The 24,664-nt window shown below is 46.6% G+C and overlaps 2 protein-coding genes across 2 annotated transcripts; one reads left to right on the top strand and one right to left on the bottom strand.

Annotated features, from left to right (window-relative positions):
* Positions 1–324: 324 nt before the first annotated feature.
* On the top strand, positions 325–5,791 carry LOC127294284 (exocyst complex component EXO70A1). Its single transcript, XM_051324068.1, has 12 exons — positions 325–808; positions 914–1,009; positions 1,553–1,758; positions 1,859–2,098; positions 2,222–2,360; positions 2,441–2,653; positions 2,830–3,035; positions 3,432–3,632; positions 3,717–3,816; positions 4,788–4,891; positions 4,983–5,129; positions 5,388–5,791. Exons 1-12 carry the CDS (start codon positions 641–643, stop codon positions 5,515–5,517), a joined length of 1,950 nt encoding a protein of 649 aa, XP_051180028.1. The 5' UTR covers positions 325–640; the 3' UTR covers positions 5,518–5,791.
* Positions 5,792–9,100: 3,309 nt separating this feature from the next.
* On the bottom strand, positions 9,101–11,521 carry LOC127294285 (FBD-associated F-box protein At5g60610-like). Its single transcript, XM_051324069.2, has 3 exons — positions 10,250–11,521; positions 10,020–10,163; positions 9,101–9,923 (listed from the first exon to the last, which is right to left on the bottom strand). The coding sequence occupies exons 1-3, from the start codon at positions 11,366–11,368 to the stop codon at positions 9,516–9,518; spliced, it is 1,671 nt and encodes a 556-aa protein (XP_051180029.1). The 5' UTR covers positions 11,369–11,521; the 3' UTR covers positions 9,101–9,515.
* Between the last annotated feature and the right edge of the window lie 13,143 nt (positions 11,522–24,664).

A 24,664-nucleotide genomic window follows, 5' to 3' on the forward strand; every position in this document is an offset into this window, starting at 1 on the left:
GGCGGCGGCGACCAAGTACCTGATCGCGTTTTCGCGAATAGATCTAGGGTGTTGGTTGTAAAAAATCAGCCCTGTGTTGTATTTTCCTTTTCTTTCAGGGGGCTGCTTGTAATCTTGTACCATCCGTTCGTTTAATCAAAGCTTCTAGGCCCCTGGGGGCCATTCCCTTTAAAAAAAAAAATCAAAGAAAAAAAGAATGGAGAGAGCTGGATAAGTGGCGCGGTGGACCCGGTCCACACCGCCCCGCCGCTCGGCGTGCCCCAACGACCGGGCGCTCTCTCTGCAAGGGCAGCCTACTCCGTGCGCCCAACCCATCGTCGCCGTCCGAGGTCAACACGCGCGCGAATCTCGGAGACACGCGCTCCGTTCGAACCATTCTTCTCTCCTCTCCTCTCCGCGGCGACACAACCACGTCGTCGCCGACGACCCCACCCACCCAAACCGCGCCTCTCCGCCGTTCCCGCCACGCCCCAAGCCTTCTTCCACAACCTTTGCCCCCAAGGATCCCTCCCGGCCACGCCCCGCGTCCGAGGAGGGAGACCCTCCCCGCAGCGCGCGCGCGCGCATTCCCGTCGAGATCTCCCCGCCGCGGCCTCGGTCGGGAGGCACCCGCGTGATCTCGGAGTCTGAGGACTCTACGATGTCGGTGGCGGCGCTCCCGCGGACGATGGAGGCGCTGACGCGGCGGGCGACCATGCTGCGCGACTCGCTGCAGAGGAGCCAGGGGAACACGGACGGCATGGTCGCCATCCTCGGCTCCTTCGACCACCGCCTCTCCGCGCTCGAGGCCGCCATGCGCCCCACCCAGGTCCGAAGCCCCCTCTCCCCCTCCCCCTCATTCCCATTCGATTTCCACAAAAACCGATTTCGTAACCGAGCTCCATTTTTCTGCGCCGGGTGGAAATTCATTCAGGTCAGGACGCATGCCATCCGGATGGCGCACGAGAACATCGACAAGACGCTCAAGTCCGGCGAGGCCATCCTCTCCCAGTTCGACCTCGCCCGTAAGGTACATCAACTCGCCTGACCCGCCCACCGCGGATTTTCAAACGTTTTACCTCGGTGTGGTGGTGAATTTTTCGTCATGTTATTTTTGTTGGAAGACCTTTCATGGATCTCGAGGGCATTGAAATGTGCCTTAAATAGCACTGGCTTCATTGAAACCAATGTATTATGTTTTTTTTTTTGGGTTCCTAGTAGGATACTAACACTCATACAGCTTGTTCTATAGATAAACGAATGAGTGAGTTACTATGCCACTTTGAGGCCATTAGTTCAGGTCACTGTTAGACGATTGTTTGATCTCTTAGCAGTAGTTACCTTTTTAGGTCATTAGTTCAGGTCACTGTTAGACGATTGTTTGATCTCTCATCAGTAGTTTCCTTTTTGGATCATCTTCTTATGCGACATTGGCAGTTATGTTCTCGCAGAAAGAGAAGGAGTGAAAATAATAGCTAGTATGTGAACTCACTGTGAACATAACTGTTTGAAAAACGCTTTTACTCTGGGGAACCTGACTAAACTTAGAGTAAACATTGCTTTCGAGCTTTAGGCTGAGGCGACGATACTGAGGGGTCCCCATGAGGATTTGGAGGGCTACCTGGAGGCAGTGGACCTGCTCAAAGGAATCGCCAAGTTCTTTTCCTCCAACAAGAACTTCAGGAGCAGTGACGGGATTCTGAACCACGTCAACAATCTGCTAGCAAAGTCTTCCCTCAAGATTGAAGAAGAATTTAAGCAGCTGATGAATACGTACAGGTAAGATGCTCGTTCTTTTCGCAGACTCGCTGCGTTATTACCTTCCTGTTCTATTTTTTATATGTCAATAACAGGAATGTTGTCTGGCCTGCTCTTTCAGCAAACCTATTGAGCCCGATCGCCTCTTTGATTGTCTACCCAAGTCTCTACGGCCGTCAAAGGACGATGGCGGGGCCGATGGAGGGAATGCTAACAACGCTGAGCATCCATCCAAAGGCTTGGAGACTGCTATATACAGGACCCCCACACTAGTTCCTCCAAGAATATTGCCACTCATGAATGACATAGCTCAGCAGTTGGTTCAGGCTGGAAATCAACAGTCATGCTACAAAATTTACAGGTTGGTTTTGGATTGTCTGGTATTCACATATCTATTCCCTTTTTCTACGTTGGTTCTTAATAATTTCTGTCTGCATGCATTTAACTGTGGAAAAGTCAAGCATAATTTGTTTTTTTTATTCAGAGATTACCGTGGTTCAGCGCTAGAGTCGAGCCTTCGGAAGCTGGGAGTAGAAAAGCTTACTAAAGATGATGTTCAAAAGATGCAATGGGAGGCTTTGGAGGCTAAAATTGGAAACTGGATACACTTTATGCGTATTGCGGTGAGGGCCATTCTGAAAATAGGCCCATACTGTGTGTGCTAGTCTTAAAAACCATGCTAACATATTATGCTTTTGAACAGGTTAAACTACTACTAGCAGGAGAGAGAAAAATCTGCGATCAGATTTTTGATGGTGTCAACTTTAACAAGGACCAATGTTTTGCAGAAATGGCAACAAATAGTGTTGTGACCCTTCTCAGCTTTGGAGATGCTGTTGCTAAAAGTAAAAGGTCTCCTGAAAAGTTGTTTGTATTGCTAGACATGTACGAAGTGATGCGGGAACTTCAGTCGGAGGTATTCTGGAAGTAATTTATTGTACTTGCCTCCCGAATGCATAACTTTTTCTTCTGCCTGCGGAATTTTTTTGTGGGGTTTCATGTTGTTGCCATTTTCTTTTCAACTTTTACTATGATGACTTCGATGAGCACTACCAAACTTTCAGCGCCGTCTTTGTTTGAACTTGTTATCAGATTGAGGCAATTTTTGAAGGAAAGCCTTGCTCTGAGATGAGAGAGGCTGCATTGGGCTTGACTAAGCGGTTGGCACAAACCGCTCAAGAAACATTCGCTGATTTTGAGGAGGCAGTTGAAAAGGATGCTTCAAAGACTATTGTTCAAGATGGAACTGTGCATCCTTTGACAAGCTATGTGATTAATTATGTTAAATTCCTATTTGAGTAAGTATTCCCCTCTTCACCTAATAGTCAATGTATGGATGTGTAGAACTGTAATTCCTGATTTCTGACAAAGATACGCTAGCCAAGACGAGTAAACCTGGGGCTATATGTTTATATCCTTCATGAATTATTTTGAACTTCATCTCCAATAAGGAAAAAGTATTCATTGGTTTCTTGTGGTCCTAGAAAAGATTTCAATTGCCAAATCATAGCAGGGCATTCTGTAGATGAGGACACAGACTTGCATATTTACTTTCTACTATGTCTATGGCTTACAGTTAGTTGATTTGTATTGGTTTATTCATTTGTTAACCAAAAAGGATCTTATTTATCGGTAGCCTTCCTCCTACTGTTGTTCAAATAGCACACCTAACAAATGTAATTTCATATGAACAGTTATCAGTCGACGCTGAAGCTTCTGTTTCAGGAATTCGAAACTGGTAGCGAAACAGAATCTCAACTTGCTGTTGTTACTATGAGGATAATGCAAGCCTTGCAGAATAACCTAGATGGAAAATCCAAACAGTATAAGGATCCTGCACTGACTCACTTATTTCTTATGAACAATGTTCACTATATGGTTAGATCTGTCCGCAGGTATGCTTGGTTTTATTTCTCTAGATCTGCATCCTAGAGTATTCTGGCAATCTGTTCATTTAGCGATCTCTTGTGTTGCCCCAGATCAGAAGCGAAGGATATACTTGGTGATGACTGGATTCAGAGGCATCGTAGGATTGTGCAGCAAAATGCCAATCAGTACAAACGTGTTGCTTGGGCAAAGGTTAGTGTATCATCAAAGCCTCCAGTTTCTTTTGGTTGCGTGATGCTACAAATCTGTGGACAATTTTGCCTTACCATGCTGTTGTCTTTTTAACTCTGTTGTTGTTGCATGGTAATTTATGTGAAAACGGAGAACTACCTGTTTAAGATATCACAGTTCATTTGCACTTATAAGAGTATAGCTGTTATAGACACCTTTTGGGGACACCTATATCAAAATCTGGCATCCAAGATAATACTCCCTCCGGTCGGATTTAATCGACGCGGAGGGAGGTCTGCCCGTTCGTGCGTTTAGCAGGTGGAAGCGTCAATTTTTTTCTGTCCGGAGGTAGTACTACCTAGGAGTAGTAGTAGTTCAGCCAGGAAAAGAGGCTGGCCAGAAGTAGAATCAGAGTTGAGGGAAAATCGGTATATTGTGAAGTGTTGTCATAATAAGGGTCCTTATACAGTCTTATATTAATTTGATTATGAGCTCCCTCCAACTCCCTATCTCATTTCATATCTATTCGTTCAATCCCACCCCATTACGTTCTCAACACAGCTCCAGAGCGTTGGAAGCGATCACATTTGCCTGCATCTCATGTCTACTACATGCAAAGCAAATCCAAACACATAAATATCGTGCTGCTCATACCTGCATTTTGTGCCCAAACACAGTTGCTTGCATCCAATATGATTTTTTACAAAGCCAACTCTAGTAAAAGTCAACATCCGTGGATTCCTTTTGTACCTCTAGTATTAAAAAACTTAGTACACACACGCTCTTAATTCAACTCAATTTTGCAAGGAAGATATGTGACAACGCTGGGCTGCAGAGAACTTTAATTTACTATGGTTGCTAACATCTATTTTTGCTTGGCAATGTTTTCTTCCAGATCCTGTTGTTTAGTAGTTAACATCGTCATCTTGCTGTATGTGCATGTTGGACATATCAAATACCAGTTGCTGCATCTGTTTTATTTCTTTTTTCAGGTTCTTCAGACACTTTCAGTACAAGGTGCACCAGGCAGCACTGGTTCCTCAGGAGCATCAGACCTTAGCAGCAGCGGGGTTTCAAGAGCCGTGATCAAAGAACGGTCAGTACCTTGGCAGTTTGGTTTGCATTGCTTGGGACAATCATGATAGAAGAATCATTATTCCCAATACTTTATGCTTTTTCCTTGGCAGGTTTAAAGCGTTCAATACGCAATTTGAAGAGCTTCACGGGAAGCAATCCCTATGGATTGTACCTGACCAAGAATTGCGTGAATCCTTGAGGCTTGCTGTAGCTGAGGTTCTGTTGCCAGCCTATCGATCTTTCATCAAACGTTTCGGGTAAGTCACCGCACCAATCACTTTGCATGATATCATAACTAGCACTCTAGACGAATTCTTTTATTGTTGCCATTAGTAATATGTTTTAATATTTGTCTATCCTCTAAACCCTAACCATTTAGTGGTTGACTGACGTGGTGTGGCCCAAGATTTATTTTTTAGAGAATTACACTTTCTTTACTTCTCCATGACTCCATCCAACATTCCCAGATGCTCTAATAAATTAATAACTACTGTACTACCCATTTTGGCATGCAGTAATCTTGTTGGGAGCGGCAAGAACCCACTGAAGTACATCAGATACAGCCCCGAACTGGTGGACAAGCTCCTGGGTGAGTTCTTTGAAGGGCAGCAGTACGGCGAGCCAAAGCACCAGCACCGCCTCTAAGGTGTCCTCGGCATGAATTCCGAAGATCCCTGTCGAAGCAAACAACTAACGGTTCCTTTGCACAGTTAGCAGCAATGCTGATCATAATATACTACCAATATAGTTACCACCACAGCAAAAGGAAAAAATGGGGCCCTGTTTCGTTGTCTCAGTGGCTAACAGCAAGCTAACACGGTGTAATGATGTCTTTTCGTTCACACTATCAGTCTTGTTCTCGATAATATATCAGATGATTTTCTGTCGTGTTAACTCAGCAGATTTTATTACTTTGTGATATTGATCTTGCTTATGTCGTAGAATAGATTTAACTTGTTTAGATTCGTATTGCTCTCAGTTCAGCAAGATGTGTCCTACTTGTCTCAGCAATGCATGCAAATGATTCTAGTGCACTTGACCTGAGCCTAGTGCACATAACAGCAGTATAACTCATTTGATCAATATTAGACTGCTGAGCATTGATGGTAATTTGACACTCCAGACGAGCATAATCAGCCAGGGTACATCAGACAGAACACACATTCCACAGAACTAACTACAGGAAATTAGCAAAGCATGAAATAGCTCCGGAATATATCTGTCTGCCAGAGTTCAAACATCAACGTCAGACCATAACATTAGAATAACAGATCTATGATGCAAATGATTTTCAGTACACGTAGCAGCAGAATAACTCATAAGTACCATATAAGATAGCTGAGCTCTGATAATAATTTGACATTCCAGACGAGCATAATAAACCAGGGTACATCAGATGGAACAGACATTTCAGGGAACATGGTAAAGGAATTTAGTAAAGCATGAAATAGCTTGAGGATATATCTTTCTGCCAGCATCAAGCAACAGATTCAAACCAATCTTGAGTTCTAACATGACCAACTTCAGGCAGAGCTAAATAAATAAACCACATAGAGACCGGATTTTAACAACACTAGTCTTTTGCATCGACTTCTGAAGGTCGTCATGCAAATAAAACCAGGAACTCTGCCAAAATAACGCAAGCCAACGATCCAAATGATTCTTGCATGTAGAGACTGCAACAGAGCAGCACTAACCATGCGTTTCCCTGTAAATTAAGCTCACCAGTCATCAGTAAACACCAGCCTTCTCCTTAAATATTGCACAAAAATGGTCGGTCTCTGAATTGTACAATCATGATCCGACATTCAGAATCAACCTCAACGTACTTTTTGTATTTTGCTCCCTGCTTTCGGAAACAAGATAAATGTAGGAAGAAGAGAAAAGGCAGACTGGCAGAGGGGCATTTACATGCATAGAACATACTGTAGATGAGATGTGAGAGATAGGCCTAGCTTCATACTGATACACTTGTACTTTAATATCTTTACACCATCAAGGAAAGTTTCATCTTGTAAATGCTACTCCCTCCGGTCAACTCTTGTTGCAGATTTGTATGTATCTATTTATAAAATATGTCAAGATACATCTTAATTTGCAACAAAAACTATGAAATGGACGGTGTACTGCATAGAAATGAGCATCAAACTTATCTAGAAGTAGCAACCATAGTTCTACAATATCAACTAAACCAGAAAAAAAAAGTGATCATCTCAGCACCATCTTTCGGCACCCGGGAGTCAAGCATCTCCATTTTTCTCCATCAGTATATATTCAAATGTAAAATGTCTTCAAAATCAAATTCCACAAGTACCTTGCGTTATCTGCTATAGCAGACATGCATAAATAATAATAATAATAATGCACAAATTACTAAAGAGTTGTAAATTGTTCTCTTTGTGGTCATTTTAATGCAATTTCTAATTTACTGATCGATAGAATACCTTACAAAAATGAAAGAAATCATACGCAGTGATTAACCCACCCAAGACATTCTTACTCAGAAGGTATACAAGAAACTATGTGGCTAATAAAGAGAGAATTAGAAAATGCGCCTCTTTGCAACAACAACAAAAGGTGCACCTCTTTGGAGATGGGAACAGTTCAGAAACGTGCCGACAACAAAATACATCCTGTAATGCCAGGAAGCACACGGCACCAGAAAATGCTTAAACAGTGGTTACAAGCAGGAAGGGTAGAAGCCAAAGGTCAGTCTATCAAGCCTAGATGCATTAACATGGAAACCTAAAAAATTCCTCTTAGCTAATATGGAATAAGGGAGCAAAAACCTAACCAAACCAAAAGAACCATCAGCTAAAGAGGCATATTAATGTCAAGAACAGCATGAAACCAAAACCCAGGGGGTTAAGTTTGTGCTACTATTCTCTGTATAACGCAGCATAGGAGCTCAAGAAATACTACTCCGTAAACAAAATTCAGCATAGAAGTGTTCAGAAGTAACACTGACGTGTTACATCTTAGCAAGGATTTCAGTACAGTATGGGCAAAAGTCAAATAAAATTAGTATCACAATGCAAGTCCCGGCAGAAAATTGGACAAACCTTGTGCTTATGCAACAACAGTTTCACTGTGTTCAGACACAGAAATCAGGACAAGAATGGACAGAATAAATTTTTATAACCACAATAAAAAATCCATTAATTACAAATGTGTAAACATGAATGCATCAGGACATCAGCAGAGGCACCTGATTATACATAAACTCTAGTCATCCACTCAATCATTCAAATGACTCTTTACTGCAGCTTATACAAACTAAATATTTTGGGCCATTGACAAGGAAAAGTATTTGACCGACTGTGTAAAATTAACTTATTATATTACAGGTCAGTAGTTATTAATGTTAATCTGCAAATGAAATGTCCAGGTAGATTGAGTTCAAGCATTCAAGTCCCAGCGGAAGAAAGCATGCATTTTCTTTCTGAAATAAGATAATAGAGCATAGAAAATTTTCAACCAGGAAGGCCACCTGGCCTCCTTGTGTTTTCCAGCTCAGAATTTATATGCCTGTTACTGGATGAAACAAATAAGATCTCCAAAAGGAAAACTTCAGCATAGTCCACAAGAAGAAGAAAAAAGTAAGGTAGGGTAATCCATAATTTTAGCATTACGTCCACCAAAAATGCAGCAGCATCCTCCCACACCTGTTCTGAACTCTAACATGCGGGATCCAGATCTTAATCACTACCCATCAAAAAAAAAGTGCAGTGTCAAATTATTCTCTTCCTCTCATAGTCTCATGCATGTAATGCAAAGGATCTACTGTACACATCTAACAGTAGAATAACCCATAAAGACCACAGAAAAGAGCTCTGGTGACAATTTGACTGTTTAGACATTTATCTTGCTCTCATTTGCAGCAAAATTTGTTGTGCTGAGCTTATTTTCACCTCGTCCACCATACTTAATAGCGTTACAACAACCTCTGCGTGTCTGCATCACAGTTGGTGACACCCACGAAGCTTGGACTTATTTGGATATACTGTGATATGACTAGATCCTTCAGAAATTAGGATAGACAGGATTTCGGATACAAATCTCTTCCAACCTATGACTCGGATAAGAATCCCTACTTACTATTTTTTTTTTTTTTGGCGAAAGCTCCTTCTCCTCTTCCTTCTACATACTCAGATATGAGATTGCTCAACCACTGAACAACACATGAATGACCCAAATGATTTCCAGTGCACATAACAGAACTCATAAAGACCATATAAGAGCTGAGCTCTGATAATAATTTGACTCTCCAGACGAGCATAATAATCCAGGGTACATCAGATAGAACAGACATTTCACGGAGCATTCTAAAGGAAATTAGTAAAGCACGAAATAGCTCATGAATATATCCCTGTCTGCCAGAATCACGCAACACGTTCATCAGAAATTGTGAGTTCTCACCTGATAAACATTAGGTCAGAGCTAAACAATACAGAAACTGCATTTGAGCAACACTTGTTTTTCAGATCAACTTCTAAAAAGGTTTTCATGGAAATAAAACCAGGACCTCTGACAAAATCAAAAGCCGACGATCCAAAACAGGGCCTTCCATGTAGATACTGAACCAGAGCACAGGTAGAAAATCAAAACCTTTCTCCAATCTTCAGTGAACACCTGCCTTCTCCTCAGATATTGCACCCCCGGAGAGCAGCAGTGCAAGCAAACGGGTCCCTTGTAGAGAAATCAGATCCTGTTTCAAAGTTCATCAACCACTTGTCATCTCCTACTTCAAGTGCACTCTCGAAGAGCTGCAGTACACAGTCTTGACTGGCCCATTTTGCAGCAAACAGAGGTTTCACTTTGGAGTTTGCCTCGGTCATTGAACTGAAACTTCCCTTGCAATACACAATGACCAGCTTCGTCAGCATCCGCGCATTCTCCAGGATGAACTTGAGGAAGGAAAGCTCGTTCCGCTCCCCTCGGAAGGCATAGAAGATCATCAGCTTAATGTTTGACTGGATGCACTCGATGGGACCTGCCTCCTTCCAGCACTTGGTGTTGAGCTTGCCAGTAGGCTCATGAGCTTCATTGGACTGTAAATTGGTTTAAAATCAGTAAAATTTTTAGCTTTACGTGGTTGCCTCGGCAATATATACAGAGATGGTGCTACACAAGTGAGGGGGTGCCACCTCGAGGTGCAGCCGCTCGACGTTGGGAAAGCATCTGAGGAAGCTGGGCAACATTTTATCGTCGTAGCGGATTCCAAAGCACACTCTTAAGCTGAGGATCTTGATGCTTGGGACGATGGTACTATGACTTGCCCTCATCCCAGCCTGCAGTGCACCCAAATTTCATACTTGATAGACATATAGTATTGTGGAACTGAAATAACAGAAAACTTGAGGAGAGCAGTTTGCACCTTGATGGTTGTGTTGCCGATCTCTAGCACGTGGCGTGCCGGCTCCAGATAGCCAAGCATGCTTAGCGCAGGGGCATGTCCAATCTTGAGGCTCCTGTGCAAGCCATCGCGTGCCGATGATGTCCAGATGATGAGCCTCTCAAGGTGTGGGGCATCCTTCACATCGATATTCAGATCAATGCCTTCTATGATCTGCACGCACCGGAGGCTGCGGCTGACGATGGTGAGGCACTTGAGCAGAATGTTGGCTTGGATGCATAGGATCTCCAGCACAGGGGTCCTGGCGAGGACGAAGTCCATGTCCCGGTTCTGAATGGCAATGCAGCAGAGTCCGAGCTCGCGGAGGTGCGGGAATGCCACTGCCCGCGGGAGGCCAGCCGTGCGAGGGAACCCGAGGGCGCCAAGGTAGAGGCGGGTGAGGGTCGCCATGCCGAAGAAGGTGGCGGGGAGGGCCATGTCGAGCGGCCACGGGCGGTTGACGAGGAAGAGTTGCCGGACGCCCTTGACGGCGAGGAGCTGGAGCCAGCGCGCGAGCAGGCCGGGGGTCTCCTGCATGTAGCAGGAGATGAGGTGGACGAAGTGGAAGGGCCCCTGGTGTGCTTCGAGGATGCGGGTGATGGCGGAGGCGACGCGCCGCGCGTCGGCGCGCGCGACCTGGAGGCCCGAGCCGCGTCCGGCGGGGAGGAGGTCGGCGTCGACGAGGACGAGCGGGATGGAGAGCCAGATGCCGCGCCAGCGGCAGGAGAGCGCGGCGGTCCGCGCGCCGTCCTTGGCGGGGAGGCGGGAGACGATGTTGCGGAGGAGGTCCTCGGGGAGGTCGCTGATGCGGTCGGCGCCGTCGTGGGGCGGGGGAAGGAGCGCGGAGAGGGCGCCGTGGTGGGAGACGACGGGGCGGCCGGGGAGGATGTAGTGGAGGCAGGTGAGCATGGTGGTGACGTCGGACTCGAGGCTCACCGGGTTCATGCCGCACGCCCTCCACAGGGCCTGCTCGTCGGCGTCCATGGGGAAGGCCCGCACATGGGTGTCAAGGGCCGCCGCCGCGGGGCCTCCATGGCGCGGTCCGCGGGTACACCGGGGGCCATGGGGACACCTGCACCGCTGCCCCTGGTGGCGGTCCATGGGGACAGGTCGCCGCCGCCGCCGCCGCTGCCGCCTGCCGGAATGGAAGGAACCGACGAGGGTTTGGGGATTTGGGGGTTTTGAAATGCGGTGGCGGAAATTTTCCTTTTTGGCTTTGGGTGGAATCGCCGTGGAGAGAAGGCGAAAACCTCTTTTTCTACAGTGAACCGTACCTACAGCACTACAGCAGTGTACACACGCACACCTGTATCTTAGAGCATCTCAGTGGCCTCCCCCAAAGCAATTTGGACGCGCCGGACTAAAAAACGGTTCCAGCCATGTCCCACAAAGCTCATTTTTGTCCAACTCGCACCGATACGATGTCCAGCGCCCCGAGGCTGTCCCTGTCCCACAGGGGACGCTCCGGGCACGCCGGACACAACGAAAAGTGACGCGGGCTCCCACATGTTGGCGACGTGTTGCATAAACCGTTGATGCGCGCCTTTTTTCTCGTCGCTCCTTCCTTCCCCCGCCTCCCACCCCTCCGCCGCCGCTGGATTTGCCGGCCGTTTGAGCGTCTGATCTCTTCTGAGAGTCGACGCCGTCGCCGCGGCTGGCGCTCCCGCCGGTCGTTCCGCCGCCGCTTGGCCATCGCGTCCCAGAACACGGCGTCAAATCCGCCCCACCTCCGTGCACACAAGGTGCTCGACGACTTGCCTGGTATGCGCGATTGGCCGATGTTCGTTGCGTCGTTTGCCTCGGCGCAATTTTAACCATTGATTTTGCTTTTAGACATGGATAGCGACAATGAGATGGTTGCCCTGCTGCTGGAGGATGAGCAAGCCTTCGACGACGACCTCCGGGAGCATTTGCTGATCATCGCGTCCCTCCAGGACATGCTTGACGCCGATGCAAAGAATAGGAAGAGGCCGCGCCGCGGAGGATCAAGGCCGGGGAGAAGGAAGTCCAAGCCCCGGCAGAGGATGGAGGGGCATGCCATGCTGCACAACGACTACTTCGTTGACGATGCAACACATGCCGACAATTTTCGGCGCCGGTACAGGATGAGCAAGGGGATGTTCATGAATATCCTCCACGGCGTTCGAGAGTTCGACCCCTACTTCAAGCTCAAGCTCAACGCTGTAGGCGTTGTCGGGTTCTCGTCGATTCAGAAGTGCACCGCCGCCATGAGGATGCTTGCATACGGAGCATCTGCCGATACACAGGACGACTACCTTCGCATGAGTGAGTCTACTGTCATTGAGTGCATGTACAAGTTTTGCCGAGCTGTGGTGGTAAAGTTTGGCAAATACTACTTGAGGGGGCCAACTGAAGAAGAGACTGCAAGGATCATGGCACAAAATGCTGCCAGAGGATTTCCTGGAATGCTTGAAAGCATCGATTGCATGCACTGGGCATGGAAGAACTGCCCGTTTGCTTGGCAAGGTATATACAAAGGGCGTCGTGGATATTGCAGTGTGGTGCTTGAAGCTGTGGCAGATTATGACCTGTGGATTTGGCATTCTTTCTTTGGCATGGCGGGATCACACAATGACATCAACGTGTTGCAGCAGTCTCCGGTGTTCAGCAGACTAGTGGAAGGGCATGCTCCATGATGACCCACAAGTATAGGGGGTGTATCGTAGTATCTTCAATAAGTAAGAATGTCGATCCCAACGAGGAGCAGAAGGTGTTGACAAGCAGTTTCGATGAAGGATTCACTGTAAATGCTCACAGACAAGTATTCAGGGGGTTTTGATGTAGCAGTTGAATAAAGTACGAGTAAGTAAAGTGCGAGAGTAACAATTGCAGCGAGTGGCCCAATCCTTTTTAGCACAAAGGACAAGCCGGTTTGTTTACTTATAATGACCAAACGTTCTCGAGGACACACGGGATTTTAGTCTAGTGCTTTCTCTACATACGGCTAATTAATCTTCATTGTTTTGATAAGTGTTGTGTGGGTGAACTTGTGCTAATGTACCGCCCTTCCTAGGACTAATACATACTTGTGATTATACCCCTTGCAAGCATCCGCAACTACAAGAAAATAATTAAGATAAATCTAACCACAGCCTTAAACTCTGAGATCCTGCTATCCCTCCTGCATCGATATACCAACGGGGGCTTAGGTTTCTATCACTCCGGCAACCCCGCAATTGGCAAACGAGTACAAGATGCATTCCCCTAGGCCCATAAAGGTGAAGTGTCATGTAGTCGACGTTCACACGACACCACTAGAAGAATAACACCACAACTTAAATATCATAACATTGAATATTACTCAACCATACTTCACTACTAACATTTAGACTTCACCCATGTCCTCAAGAACTAAACGAACTACTCACGAGACATCATATGGAACATGATCAGAGGTGATATGATGATGAATAACAATCTGAACATAAACCTTGGTCCAACGGTTTCACTCAATAGCATCAACAACAAGTAGAAATCGATACCGGGAGAGTTTCCCCTATCAAACAATCAAGATCAAACCCCAAATTGCTATGGCGGTGACGATGTCCAGCGGTGGAGACGGCGGTGATGATGGTGAAGATGATGATGATGGTGATGGAGATGATGTCCAACTTGATGGCGGTGACGATGGCGTCGATTTCCCCCTCCCGGAGGGAATTTCCCCGGCGGATTTCAGCCCGCCGGAGAGCTCTTTTCTCTCTAGTGTTCTCCGCCCCGCAGAGGCCGCTGTAACTCTTCGCGAGCTATCCTCTCTGGCTTAGGTCTTCGGGACGAAGGATTTCGCGAAGAAAAGGAGGCGAGAGGGGCTGTGGGCCCCCCCTCCTCACAGGGCGGTGCGGCCAGCCCTTGGGCCGCGCCGGCCTATGGTCTGGGCCCACGTCGGGTCCCCTCAGCTCCCCCTTCTGGCTCACTTCGTCATCTGGAAAAATAGGATTTTTGGTATAATTTCCGTCAGCTGTTGATCTTCCGAAATATTGCATTCTGACGGTGCTTTTTCCAGCAGAATCCTGGCTCCGGTGCTCGATCCTCCAATAATCATGGAACATGCAAAATAGATGAAATAACATAAGTATTATGTCCAAATATGAAATATATCAATGAATAACAGCAAATTATGATATAAAATAGTGATGCAAATTGGACGTATCAACTCCCCCCAAGCTTAGACTTCGCTTGTCCCCAAGCGAAACTGAACTCGGTAAACAGGACCACATGTTTATGAAGTGAAGAGTCGATCAATAAAATACGGACAAGAAGCATCATATTCATTCACACAAGACATTCTAGTAAACAACTTCCTCATATAATTCAACTTGAAACAAGTATAAGGTAATCACAAATAAAAGGTGCATAAGAAATCATAGTTGGTGATGGCAAACTTCGTTCTTGGTCAGAGAACAATTAACAATTATACTTATCTTATTGAGCAGCGCTCTCATGTTAAAGTTTATATGGCACAACTTGCATACTCAATCATAATGGTCTCCTCATGATCATTGATAACTTGCAAAGCTATATTCATTCAGATAAAACTTGTACTGAACAAGGAAAAGTAAAAGACATGATGAAGCAAATCACAATATAATGGTTTGATCACAACTACTCAAATGCTTGCTTAAGATGGAAGGAAATAGGTTTACTGACTCAACATAAAGTAAAAGACAGGCCCTTCGTAGAGGGAAGCAGGGATTAAATCATGTGCTAGAGCTTTTTCAGTTTTGAAATCATATAAAGAGAATAAAAGTAACATTTTGAGAGGTGTTTGTTGTTGTCAACGACTGGTAGCGGGTACTCTAACCCCCTTGCCAGACAAACCTTCAAAGAGCGGCTCCCATTTTATTTTTATTTTGCATGGCACTCCTTCCAACCTTTCTTTCACTGCCAACAATCTCATACCATGAAGGAGTGCATTTTTATTTTAGTTTTATTATGATGACACTTCTCCCCACCTTTGCTTTCTCAAGCCATGGCTAACCGAATCCTTCGGGTGCCGTCCATCAATCACATACCATGGAGGAGTGTCTATTTAGGTTAATTAATTTGGGACTGGGAATCCCATTGCCAGCTCTTTTTGCAAAATTACTGGATAAGCGGATGAAGCCACTAGTCCATTGGTGAAAGTTGCCCAACAAGATTGAAAGATAAAACACCACATACTTCCTCATGAGCTATAAAACATTGACACAAATAAGAGATAGTAAATTTTGAATTGTTTAAAGGTAGCACACGAAGTATTTACTTGGAATGGCAGAAAATACCATGTAGTAGGTAGGTATGGTGGACACAAATGACATAGGTTTGGGTTAAGGTTTGGGTGCACGAGAAGTATTCCCTCTCAGTACAGGTCTTTGGCTAGCAAGGTTAATTAGCAAGCATAAGAGTCGAAGGAAACAAACAAATATACATGTGATAGAAATAATCATGCATCTTCCTTGTAAGCACAAACAGTTTTAACTTCAGAATAATAAGCTATGAGCTAACAAGAAAGAAAGACAATGAAACAACTACATGTATTTCTCTTTTCTACTTAAACCTCAAAGTGTTGTTGCTATTGACCAATGCTAAGTTTGCCAAAACCAAATAGATTTATTCAATGCTCCCAAAGTGATACCAATACTAACAACAAGATAAATCATATAATAGAGATTGCAAACTAGAATAAGATGTGCAACATGTAAATGATAAGACTTCTCATTAATATTCCATAACGATAACTCACACCAAGGGATACATAGACAACTAGCTAAAGGAGAGATACTTCCAAACTGCAACCCATCTTATATGATAACTTCCCTACTCATGATATGACACTACTTGGCAATAAAAAGTAAAAGATAGTGATGATGTGATACCGCGGCACTCCCCCAAGCTTGGAACAAACCAAGGGGATGCCAATACCGATGATGAATTACTCCTTCGCCGATGGTGGTGATGAATTCCCGTCATCAGACTTCCAAGGAAGAGGCTCTCCATCAACAAACGACATCTTGGTCTCGGGAATCCTGAAACTAGCAGCATGGCTTATGTGTTTAAACCTGATTTCATACTCACAGTTCTGATTCTGAACGTCGTAGAGTTGAGCTTGGAGTTTGTTGGTGGTGTCGTGAAGTGAGAGGATGTCGCCCCATAGCTTTGCAGTTTCCTTCTCGTGTTCAGCAATGAGTTCAGACACAATCTTGTGGAAGATATCCACCTCACGCTCAGCCATCTTCTTGTATTTGAAAACCTCTTGTTCTAGCTTCTCCATCCTGTCTTCCAAGCTTCCTTCTCCTTTAGGACCCTGGACATCCTTGATCTGCAGTTCTCCCTCAACGAGTAGCAACTCTTTGGGGTGCATCCTCAGCTCCTCCATGTACAAGTTGTCAACGTCCTTGCAGGGGCCGTCCTTCGGAGTTTCCGACGAAGACATGATGGCTCTAGATCCGAAGAAAATCCTGGCAGAAACAGCTCGAAACAAAACACGTCGAGAAAATGATATACGGACCTCCAGGGGTCCGGGGGATTATATAGCAAAAAATTTCACGACAAAAGGAAAGTACCAGGTCGAACCAGAGTCGGAAAGGGGCGACGAGGCGGCCAGCTCATAGGGCGGCGCGGCCTGGCTGGGGCCCGCACCGGCCTATGGGGGCACGCCCTCGTGCGTCTCTTCCACTCCGTTTCGATCTCATAATTTTTCATATTTTCCAAAAACAACAAAAATATTGTTCGGAAAGTAAATCGCGAACTTTTCATTACCAGTACTGTTACCTATTCAAAGTCGAGTTCTGGCGGACTGTCAATTTGACCTTTGATGAAGGCCTCCGGTGTTTCCACTCGAATAATATCAACATCTACATTATAATATCACCTGAGATATAATGCTTGAGTCTTTGTCCATTCACCACTTGTGTAGCATTGCCTTGGAGAGAGCTAATTTTAATTGCTCCTGAACGATACACCTCCTCAACAACATAGGGTCCTTCCCATTTCGAGAGTAATTTCCCTGCAAAGAATCTGAGACGAGACCGATACAATAGGACTTTATCCCCAATATTAAATTCTCTTTTGATAATCCTTCTATCATGCCATTTCTTAACTTTCTCTTTAAAGAGTTTAGCATTTTCATAAGCTTCACTTCTCCATTCATCTAGAGAACTCAATTGTAGCAACCTCTTATTACCGGCAAGTTTAGGATCTTTATTTAATTCTCTAACAGCCCAATAAGCTTTGTGCTCTAGTTCTAAAGGTAAATGACAAGCTTTCCCATAAACCATTTTATAAGGTGACATTCCCATGGGGTTTTTATAAGCAGTTCTATAAGCCCATAGTGCATCCTTCAATTTACTAGCCCAATTCTTTCTAGTTTTATTAACAGTCTTTTGCAAGATAGATTTAATTTCTCTATTTGATAATTCTACTTGCCCACTAGTTTGAGGATGATAAGCGGAAGCAATTCTATGATTAATACCATATTTAGCAAGAGTTTTTCTAAAACCACCATGAATAAAATGAGAACCTCCATCAGTCATAATATATCTAGGAACTCCAAATCTAGGAAAAATAATATCTAAAAGCATTCTTAAAGAGGTCTCACCATCAGCACTTTTTGTAGGTATGGCTTCCACCCATTTAGTAACATAATCAATAGCAACAAGTATATGAGTGTTACCTTCTGAAGAGGGAAAAGGTCCCATGAAGTCAAATCCCCAATAATCGAACGGTTCAATAACAAGAGTATAATTCATAGGCATTTCATTGCGTCTGGAGATATTACCAACCCTTTGGCATTCATCACAAGATAAAATAAACTTCCTTGCATCTTTTAAGAGAGTCGGCCAATAAAAACCTGATTGTAGAACTTTTTGCGCGGTTCTATCTCCGGCGTGATGTCCTCCATAAGCACTACCATGACATTTACTCAATATCTCTTGTTGTTCATATTCGGGAACACATCTTCGTAGGATACCATCCACTCCTTCTTTATATAAATGTGGGTCATCCCAGAAATAATGCCTCAAGTCATAAAAGAATTTCCTCCTTTGCTGAGCTGAAAAGGTTGGAGGCAAGTACTTGGAAACAATAAAGTTAGCATAATCAGCATACCAAGGACTGTCTCGCGAGCTCACCTTTATTACAGCCAATTGTTCATTTGGAAAACTATCATTAACAGGAACAGGATCATAAGCAATATTTTCCAATCTAGACAAGTTATCAGCAACAGGATTATCAGCACCTTTCCTATCTACAATATGTAAATCAAATTCTTGCAACAGAAGTACCCATCTAATAAGCCTTGGCTTAGCATCTTTCTTTTGCATAAGGTATCTGATTGCAGCATGATCAGTATGAATAGTAACTTTTGAATCAACAATATAAGATCTAAACTTATCACAAGCAAAGACTACAGCTAACAATTCCTTTTCAGTAGTAGCATAATTTCTTTGAGCAGCATCAAGAGTTTTACTAGCATAATGAATAACATTCAATTTTTTATTTACTCGATGTCCAAGTGTTGACTGCCAAAACCCACCGGCGGGCAGCGGCCTGTCAACACTAGTAGAGCCGGGAAGAGCCTAGAGCTGCGGCTGGCTGAGACCCCTCCGAGCGACGGCCCGCAATGCTCTTCTGGTCACACGCAGCGATGCGAAGTGCAAGGGCGTGCCACCTGACCTATACCTGGTCAGGAAGGTGATGGGGATGCCTCGCTTAGTTCCTGCATGGCATACACGTAAACATTAAATACGAGCCTCGATCGGCTCTCAGGTTATCCTGTGAATCGGCTCAAAGAGCCGATCCACCCATGATTCGTACGGGGCGCACGAATACTTGGTGATCCTGCTTAATCAAGATATAGCTAATGAGATCTACGATGATTTAGGGTTTTCACCGCATAATCGGATCATCCTACTCCAGGTTGGGCCTCGCGGCCACGCACAGTGCTCATAAGCCGATCCTAAACAAGGCCTAAAAACCAACATGACGTTGATCCTCGGAACATCCTGCTTAGGACTTGCGAACGCCACCCTACGTGCCGCTGGATCCTCCCCCCCTTTGTAAGGCCTAACTATTGCAGATATTAAACTAATCCTTGCAGAACAAGGAGCAATCGTAACGGATCAGATCTACTAGATGATGAACAAGCGGTGCCGCCCCACACACTGAGATAGGCGTGAGGGCGGCTAGACATGCAAGGGTTGCACTACGTAAGCATGTTATACGAAGAACTATGCTAACCCTAACACATCTATGATAACTACGTTGCTCGCCATCAAAGACGCTTCAGTACGAGCAACGCATGAACAACGTGGAGCTTGTGCTGCCTAGATCGCAAGATGCGATCTAGGCAGCATGTCGCTACCCGATTGAAACCCTCGAGATGAAGGAGTTGGCGATGCGCCGAGATTGGTTTGTTTTGGGTTGAACGTGAGTTGTTGTTTATTCCATAAACCCTAGATACATATTTATAGTCCAGGGGACTTTCTAATTCGGACGTGCACCTAACCGTGCACGAGTAAAACTCTAACTTTCAATCTAAGATGCGATCTACTATATTACAGATACATGGGCAATTCAGCCCAACTTCGTGTATAAGGCCAATTCTTGTTCTTCCTTCCATGTATATCTTCAAGTCTATCTCAATCGTGGCCCACCTCTGACTCGGTCAAATTCTGGTGATAACACATGCCCCCCTGGTTTTGGAATTGGTAATTCCAAAATCACTCCTTCGTCGGGTCATGTCGTGGCAGAACCGTTGCAGTATCCTTCATCAGGATGTCCTGCCTTCTCACCGACTCCGCGTGATGCGGCAGTTTTTTTCTTCAGGCACCACTTCCTCGGAAACTTCTTGTGGCATTGAATTTCCACTATATCCCCTTTTATTTAACCGCCATGAACAGTTCTCCTCTCGCATCTCCTCCACATTAGCACTCCAAAAGCCCTCTGCCACCATGTCTTCTTCCTCCTCTCGCTCCATCGGATCCTTCCGGCCGAGTCCTCCACATCCCGTGAGCCGACGCCGGAGTACAACCCGGCAGAGGTCCACGCGGCGAACACCCGCCGCGCCATTGCGGCCGGGGAGGAGTCAGACCACGACTTCTCCATCTGGTCCGAGGACGACCAATCCTCGACGGACGGGGAGGGCGACCTCCGCTTCCTCGCCGTTGGGGAAACGGAGGAGGAGAGTGATGACGACAGCTTCTCCTGCGACTTCACCTCTTCCGGGGAGGAGGAGCAGGAAGAGGAGGAGGAGGACGACGACGAGAGCTCCTCCGACGAGCCGCCGGCCAAGCGGTTCTGCCCTTGGCCGGGCAATCTTAGCGACCGACAGCGACGAGGACGACGCTGACGAAGAAGATGAAGACAACGAGGGCCGGACGGCGGCCATTGGAGCGACGACGAGCCGCCGGGAGCAGCGCCGATAGTGGCGGCAGCGACGACGAGGCGAGTGACGGCCCATAGATAGGGCCTCTAGAATAGGGCCAGTAGTAGTAGATGGGGCAATGGATCCCCTAGTATTTCCCTTTTGAGAGCAATTAGCTCTTTATGTAAGAAATCTCATCTAATCAATGAAGAACTTTTCCCCAATTTTGATTTTGCCGATTCCTTCTGAGTTTAATTGAGCCGATTCCCTCTTCTACTGACCTCGCCGATTCGTCCCCTTTGCCAATGCGTAATGAGCCGATCGCACCGCATCGGTCCTTTGAAATTCACCCTTCTCTTCTTCAGCTGATGATTTTCTAAATCTGGCAGAAAATGCAGGATCTTCAGGAAAACCTTTAAACTTTTCCAACCAAACCCAATAATCCTTTTCAGTACCCATCATTGTGAAGAAGGTTGCAATGAAGGATCAGCCGATGGTATCCCCATCGGTTCTTTAAACAAAGTATCCACTAGGCCTGCTGCCCCCCGAGCCTTACTCGAGCCTGCTGCCCCCCGAGCCTCACTCGAGGCGAGAATGTCAGAGAGAATGCGCCACAGCCGATCCTCTTTCTTCCTCCAACAGCCGATAATCTTCCGTTTCAGCTAAACTAACCCCAAAGATTGGAAATCCTTGACAACAAAGGTTCAGGAACCCGGATCGGCTCGAAGCAGCTGAAGAAGTTTCCATTGTTATACTCCCTCGAGGCAACAGAAGGCACCACCGTTGGTCTGGATTTGGTGGAGACTCGATAAACGTTGCATAATTCCACTAAAGTCGATGGCTGCGCATCGGCTGCCTCTCAATTCTAAAGTCGATGCCCTTGCATCGGCTGTAAAAAAATTTTTTTTTTACTGGCCGATTTTTTCCTATCGGCCCCCAGTATTTCATTGCACATATGTACCCCTGCATCTGGTTCCCCTGTTTAGGTGCCCCCCGAGCTTAAGCTGTCAAAGAATGGCAGATATCGGCTCTGTAATTCGCACGTCGGCTCCTGATAGGGTCGAGGGTGAACATAAGCAGAACATGTGGTGAGGATAATTTTGGCCGATTGCTGGGATCGGCCTCCATAATGATTGGAGCGCTGACTGAAGGTTCTGTAATGTCCCTTCATAGACCTTTGGGGCCGATCACAAGGATCAGCCTCGCCAAGTTGCACATCGCTTCGCTTCAACTACATGGTCAGGCCAGTGGATAAAACCAGCTTAACCCTTCCCTTTGTCACATCGATGCGCTCGCAGTCGTCCAAGTTGATGCCTGAAAGGGGTTCTTGGCCTGCTGCTTCCCATGCGTTCATGCCAGCCGTTGAAATTTCGGCTGAGTCATCGGCCTGGACGACCTCTACCTCATCTCCATCCTTTGTATTATGCATTGGTGCATCGTGGAGGGAATACGACGGTTGGCGTGGATCCAATCTCTTCCCCAAAGAAGACAAAGATAATCGTCGTGCTATCAACGATGAAGAACGTTGTAGGGATAGTTTTCCTTCCTACGGTCGATCCACGTTCGTAACTCCTTGTGCCTCGGACGCTTGGCCGTTGAAATCGCTCAATGTCACGTTGGTCTTGATTAAATCCGAGCTAGAGCGTCCCAGCCGACGTAGCATAGAGTACGGCATGATGTTAATCGCCGCTCCGGTGTCCACCCAGCATCTTATTTACAGAGCCTCCCATCGATATACCCTCGCAAGTATAGGGCCTTGAGATGCACTGTAGCTCGTATCACGTGGCGTCTCACAGATAACCGGCCGTGGGCCGCAGTCAAGCTGTGCCACGGATGTCTCGTCTAACCCTGGAGCACTGAACTCTGAAGGGAGGATGAACACCATGTTCGTGCCAGCCGATGTTTCATCATCGGCTTTCTTTTGCTTGGGACGCCACTCCATTCTCCGTGGATGACCCTCTTCATCCAGGGCTCGCTGAACCTTTGCAGCCAGATCAGGTCGTGCCTTCCTTAGCGTGTGCAAGTATAACCTTTCGGCTTCCTCCAGGCCGCGCAACCGCTGAACCCTGCGTTTTTGTGAACGGCTGAGTCCGTCAGGGCACCACCTTGGACGGTGGTACCTGTCTTCTTCTTCTTCTAGTCCCTCGTCTTCGGAATCCTCAAGATCTGCCCAACGAGGTGACTCAGCACGTTTGCTCTGTGGCGGGAGAGGCCCTAAGCGCTTGAACACAGACACGTTGGCTGCCTCCTTCTTCTTACGGTTGCATTACGGGCAATTGCCGATTGTGGGCAATCGGCTCATTCCTGAATCCCAGCAGTGTCTGAAGAAAGGGCAGTCCCAGTGTCTGGCGTTGTCATCTTGCTCCCTTGATGTGTCCGTGGCACGGCGCTCGTGCTCCTCCTCATCGCGATCCTGCCGACGATGTCTTCTAGCTTCTCTAGCCAGACGATCTCCTTCATCATCATAGTTGGACCGTCGGCGTTGGTCATACTGACTCACATATTTGTTGAGGAGGTGATCAGAGAGAGGTCGTTGATATCTTATGTTCCTCACTTCTCCCTCTGTGACGTAGCGCTTGCCATCATGATGGAGCCGATCGCGTGGAGCGGCCTCCTCTGTGTCCTTGCTATGAGAGCAGCTGCCCTCATCTCCATCTTTGCCAGAGTGGTTCCCAGGTCCTACCATATTGATGCTGAACGTGGGACCTGGCTGGCAACCCTCAGGGTAGGTGACTTCCACCATGTTAACGGCGGGGAAGGGTTGGGTGTCGACCTTCATGGCGTACTGGTTGAAAATTAAACGCCCCTTCTCTATCGCCGCTTGGATGTGCCGACGCCACACCTGCGATCGTTGGTGGCATGGGAGAGCGAGTTGTGGAATTTGCGGTACGGCTTTCCGTTTAGCTCTTGCGCCGTGGGGAACTTGAGACCTTCGGGAATCGTCAAGCTGTTTCTCCTTGAGCAGGAGGTCGAAGATTTGTTCAGTCTTGGTCACGTCAAAATCAAATCCCACTGGGCGGCCCTGGTGGCTTTACCCATTTGCGGGACACGGGGCTCCTCCCCGAGTCCACTCAGCCTTGCTACTTCTTGGTCTCCCGCAGGAACTTCGTCTTCCTGCGCATCGACCAAGACTATCGCACGCTTGAACTTGTCTTGGTACGAGTCCGGGTGGCGCTGTTCATATGATGATAGTTTACGAACCATGTGCGCCAGCGAGGATAATCTGCTTGGGAGGCCATGTCCTTGAGCTGTGTTGCAAGGCCAGCCTACGCCAACTCGATTGCTTCCTTTTCGGTTATACGAACCGAATAACATCGGTTCCTAAGGTTCCTGAAACGCTGGATGTACTCTGTCACCGTTTCTCCGCGCTTCTGACGTAGTTGTGCTAGATCGGCAATGCTAGACTCGGAAGCTCCTGAATGGTATTGCATATGGAACTGTTCTTCCAATTGCTTCCAAGACTGGATGGAGTTTCTCGGCAAAGAGGTGTACCATCCAAAAGCCGATCTGTGAGGGACCGTGAAAAGAGCCTCACGCGTAGCTGATCCGACACCGAAGCCGGTCCTAGTTGCGCCAAATATCGGCCGACGTGCTCGATGGAGCTGGAGCCATCTGATCCATCGAATTTGGAGAAGTCGGGGAGCCGATATTTAGGTGGCAGCGGGATCATCTCGTACTCGTCGAGTGCACGGCTTGGAATAGCCGATTGCCCTTCTTTTCGGCACCATGCCGAACTGGTCTCTCAGTATGGCACTGATCTGATCCGCTGTGCTGGCTGCAGAAGTTGCACTCTGAAGATTCACCGGGGTGGCGTACTTAGCCAGCCATGTTTGCTTTTCCAGCTACGAGCCAGCTGCAGGAGCCGGGCTCGGAGTTTCGTCGGGGTGGCGTACTTAGTTAGCCACGTACGCTTCTCAAGCTCGTTGCGACGTTTCTCCTGTTTTCGCCGGAGTCCCCGATGTTGTGGCCTGGTTTGAGAGTGCCCGGTTGCCACAATCGGCACATACGTGCACGCGTATCCTTGAGGGATCTCCTTA

This window comes from Lolium perenne, chromosome 4 (assembly GCF_019359855.2).
Source record: "Lolium perenne isolate Kyuss_39 chromosome 4, Kyuss_2.0, whole genome shotgun sequence".
Classification (NCBI taxonomy): Eukaryota; Viridiplantae; Streptophyta; class Magnoliopsida; order Poales; family Poaceae; genus Lolium; species Lolium perenne.

Coding starts and splice junctions, on each gene's coding strand:
- LOC127294284 (XM_051324068.1), top strand. CDS start 641: ATGTCGGTGGCGGCGCTCCCGCGGACGATGGAGGCGCTGACGCGGCGG. Junction 1,759..1,858: donor CAGCTGATGAATACGTACAG/GTAAGATGCTCG, acceptor CTGCTCTTTCAG/CAAACCTATTGAGCCCGATC. Junction 3,817..4,787: donor AACGTGTTGCTTGGGCAAAG/GTTAGTGTATCA, acceptor TTCTTTTTTCAG/GTTCTTCAGACACTTTCAGT.
- LOC127294285 (XM_051324069.2), bottom strand. CDS start 11,368: ATGGACCGCCACCAGGGGCAGCGGTGCAGGTGTCCCCATGGCCCCCGG. Junction 10,164..10,249: donor TCGGCAACACAACCATCAAG/GTGCAAACTGCT, acceptor GGTGCACTGCAG/GCTGGGATGAGGGCAAGTCA. Junction 9,924..10,019: donor TCGAGCGGCTGCACCTCGAG/GTGGCACCCCCT, acceptor ACCAATTTACAG/TCCAATGAAGCTCATGAGCC.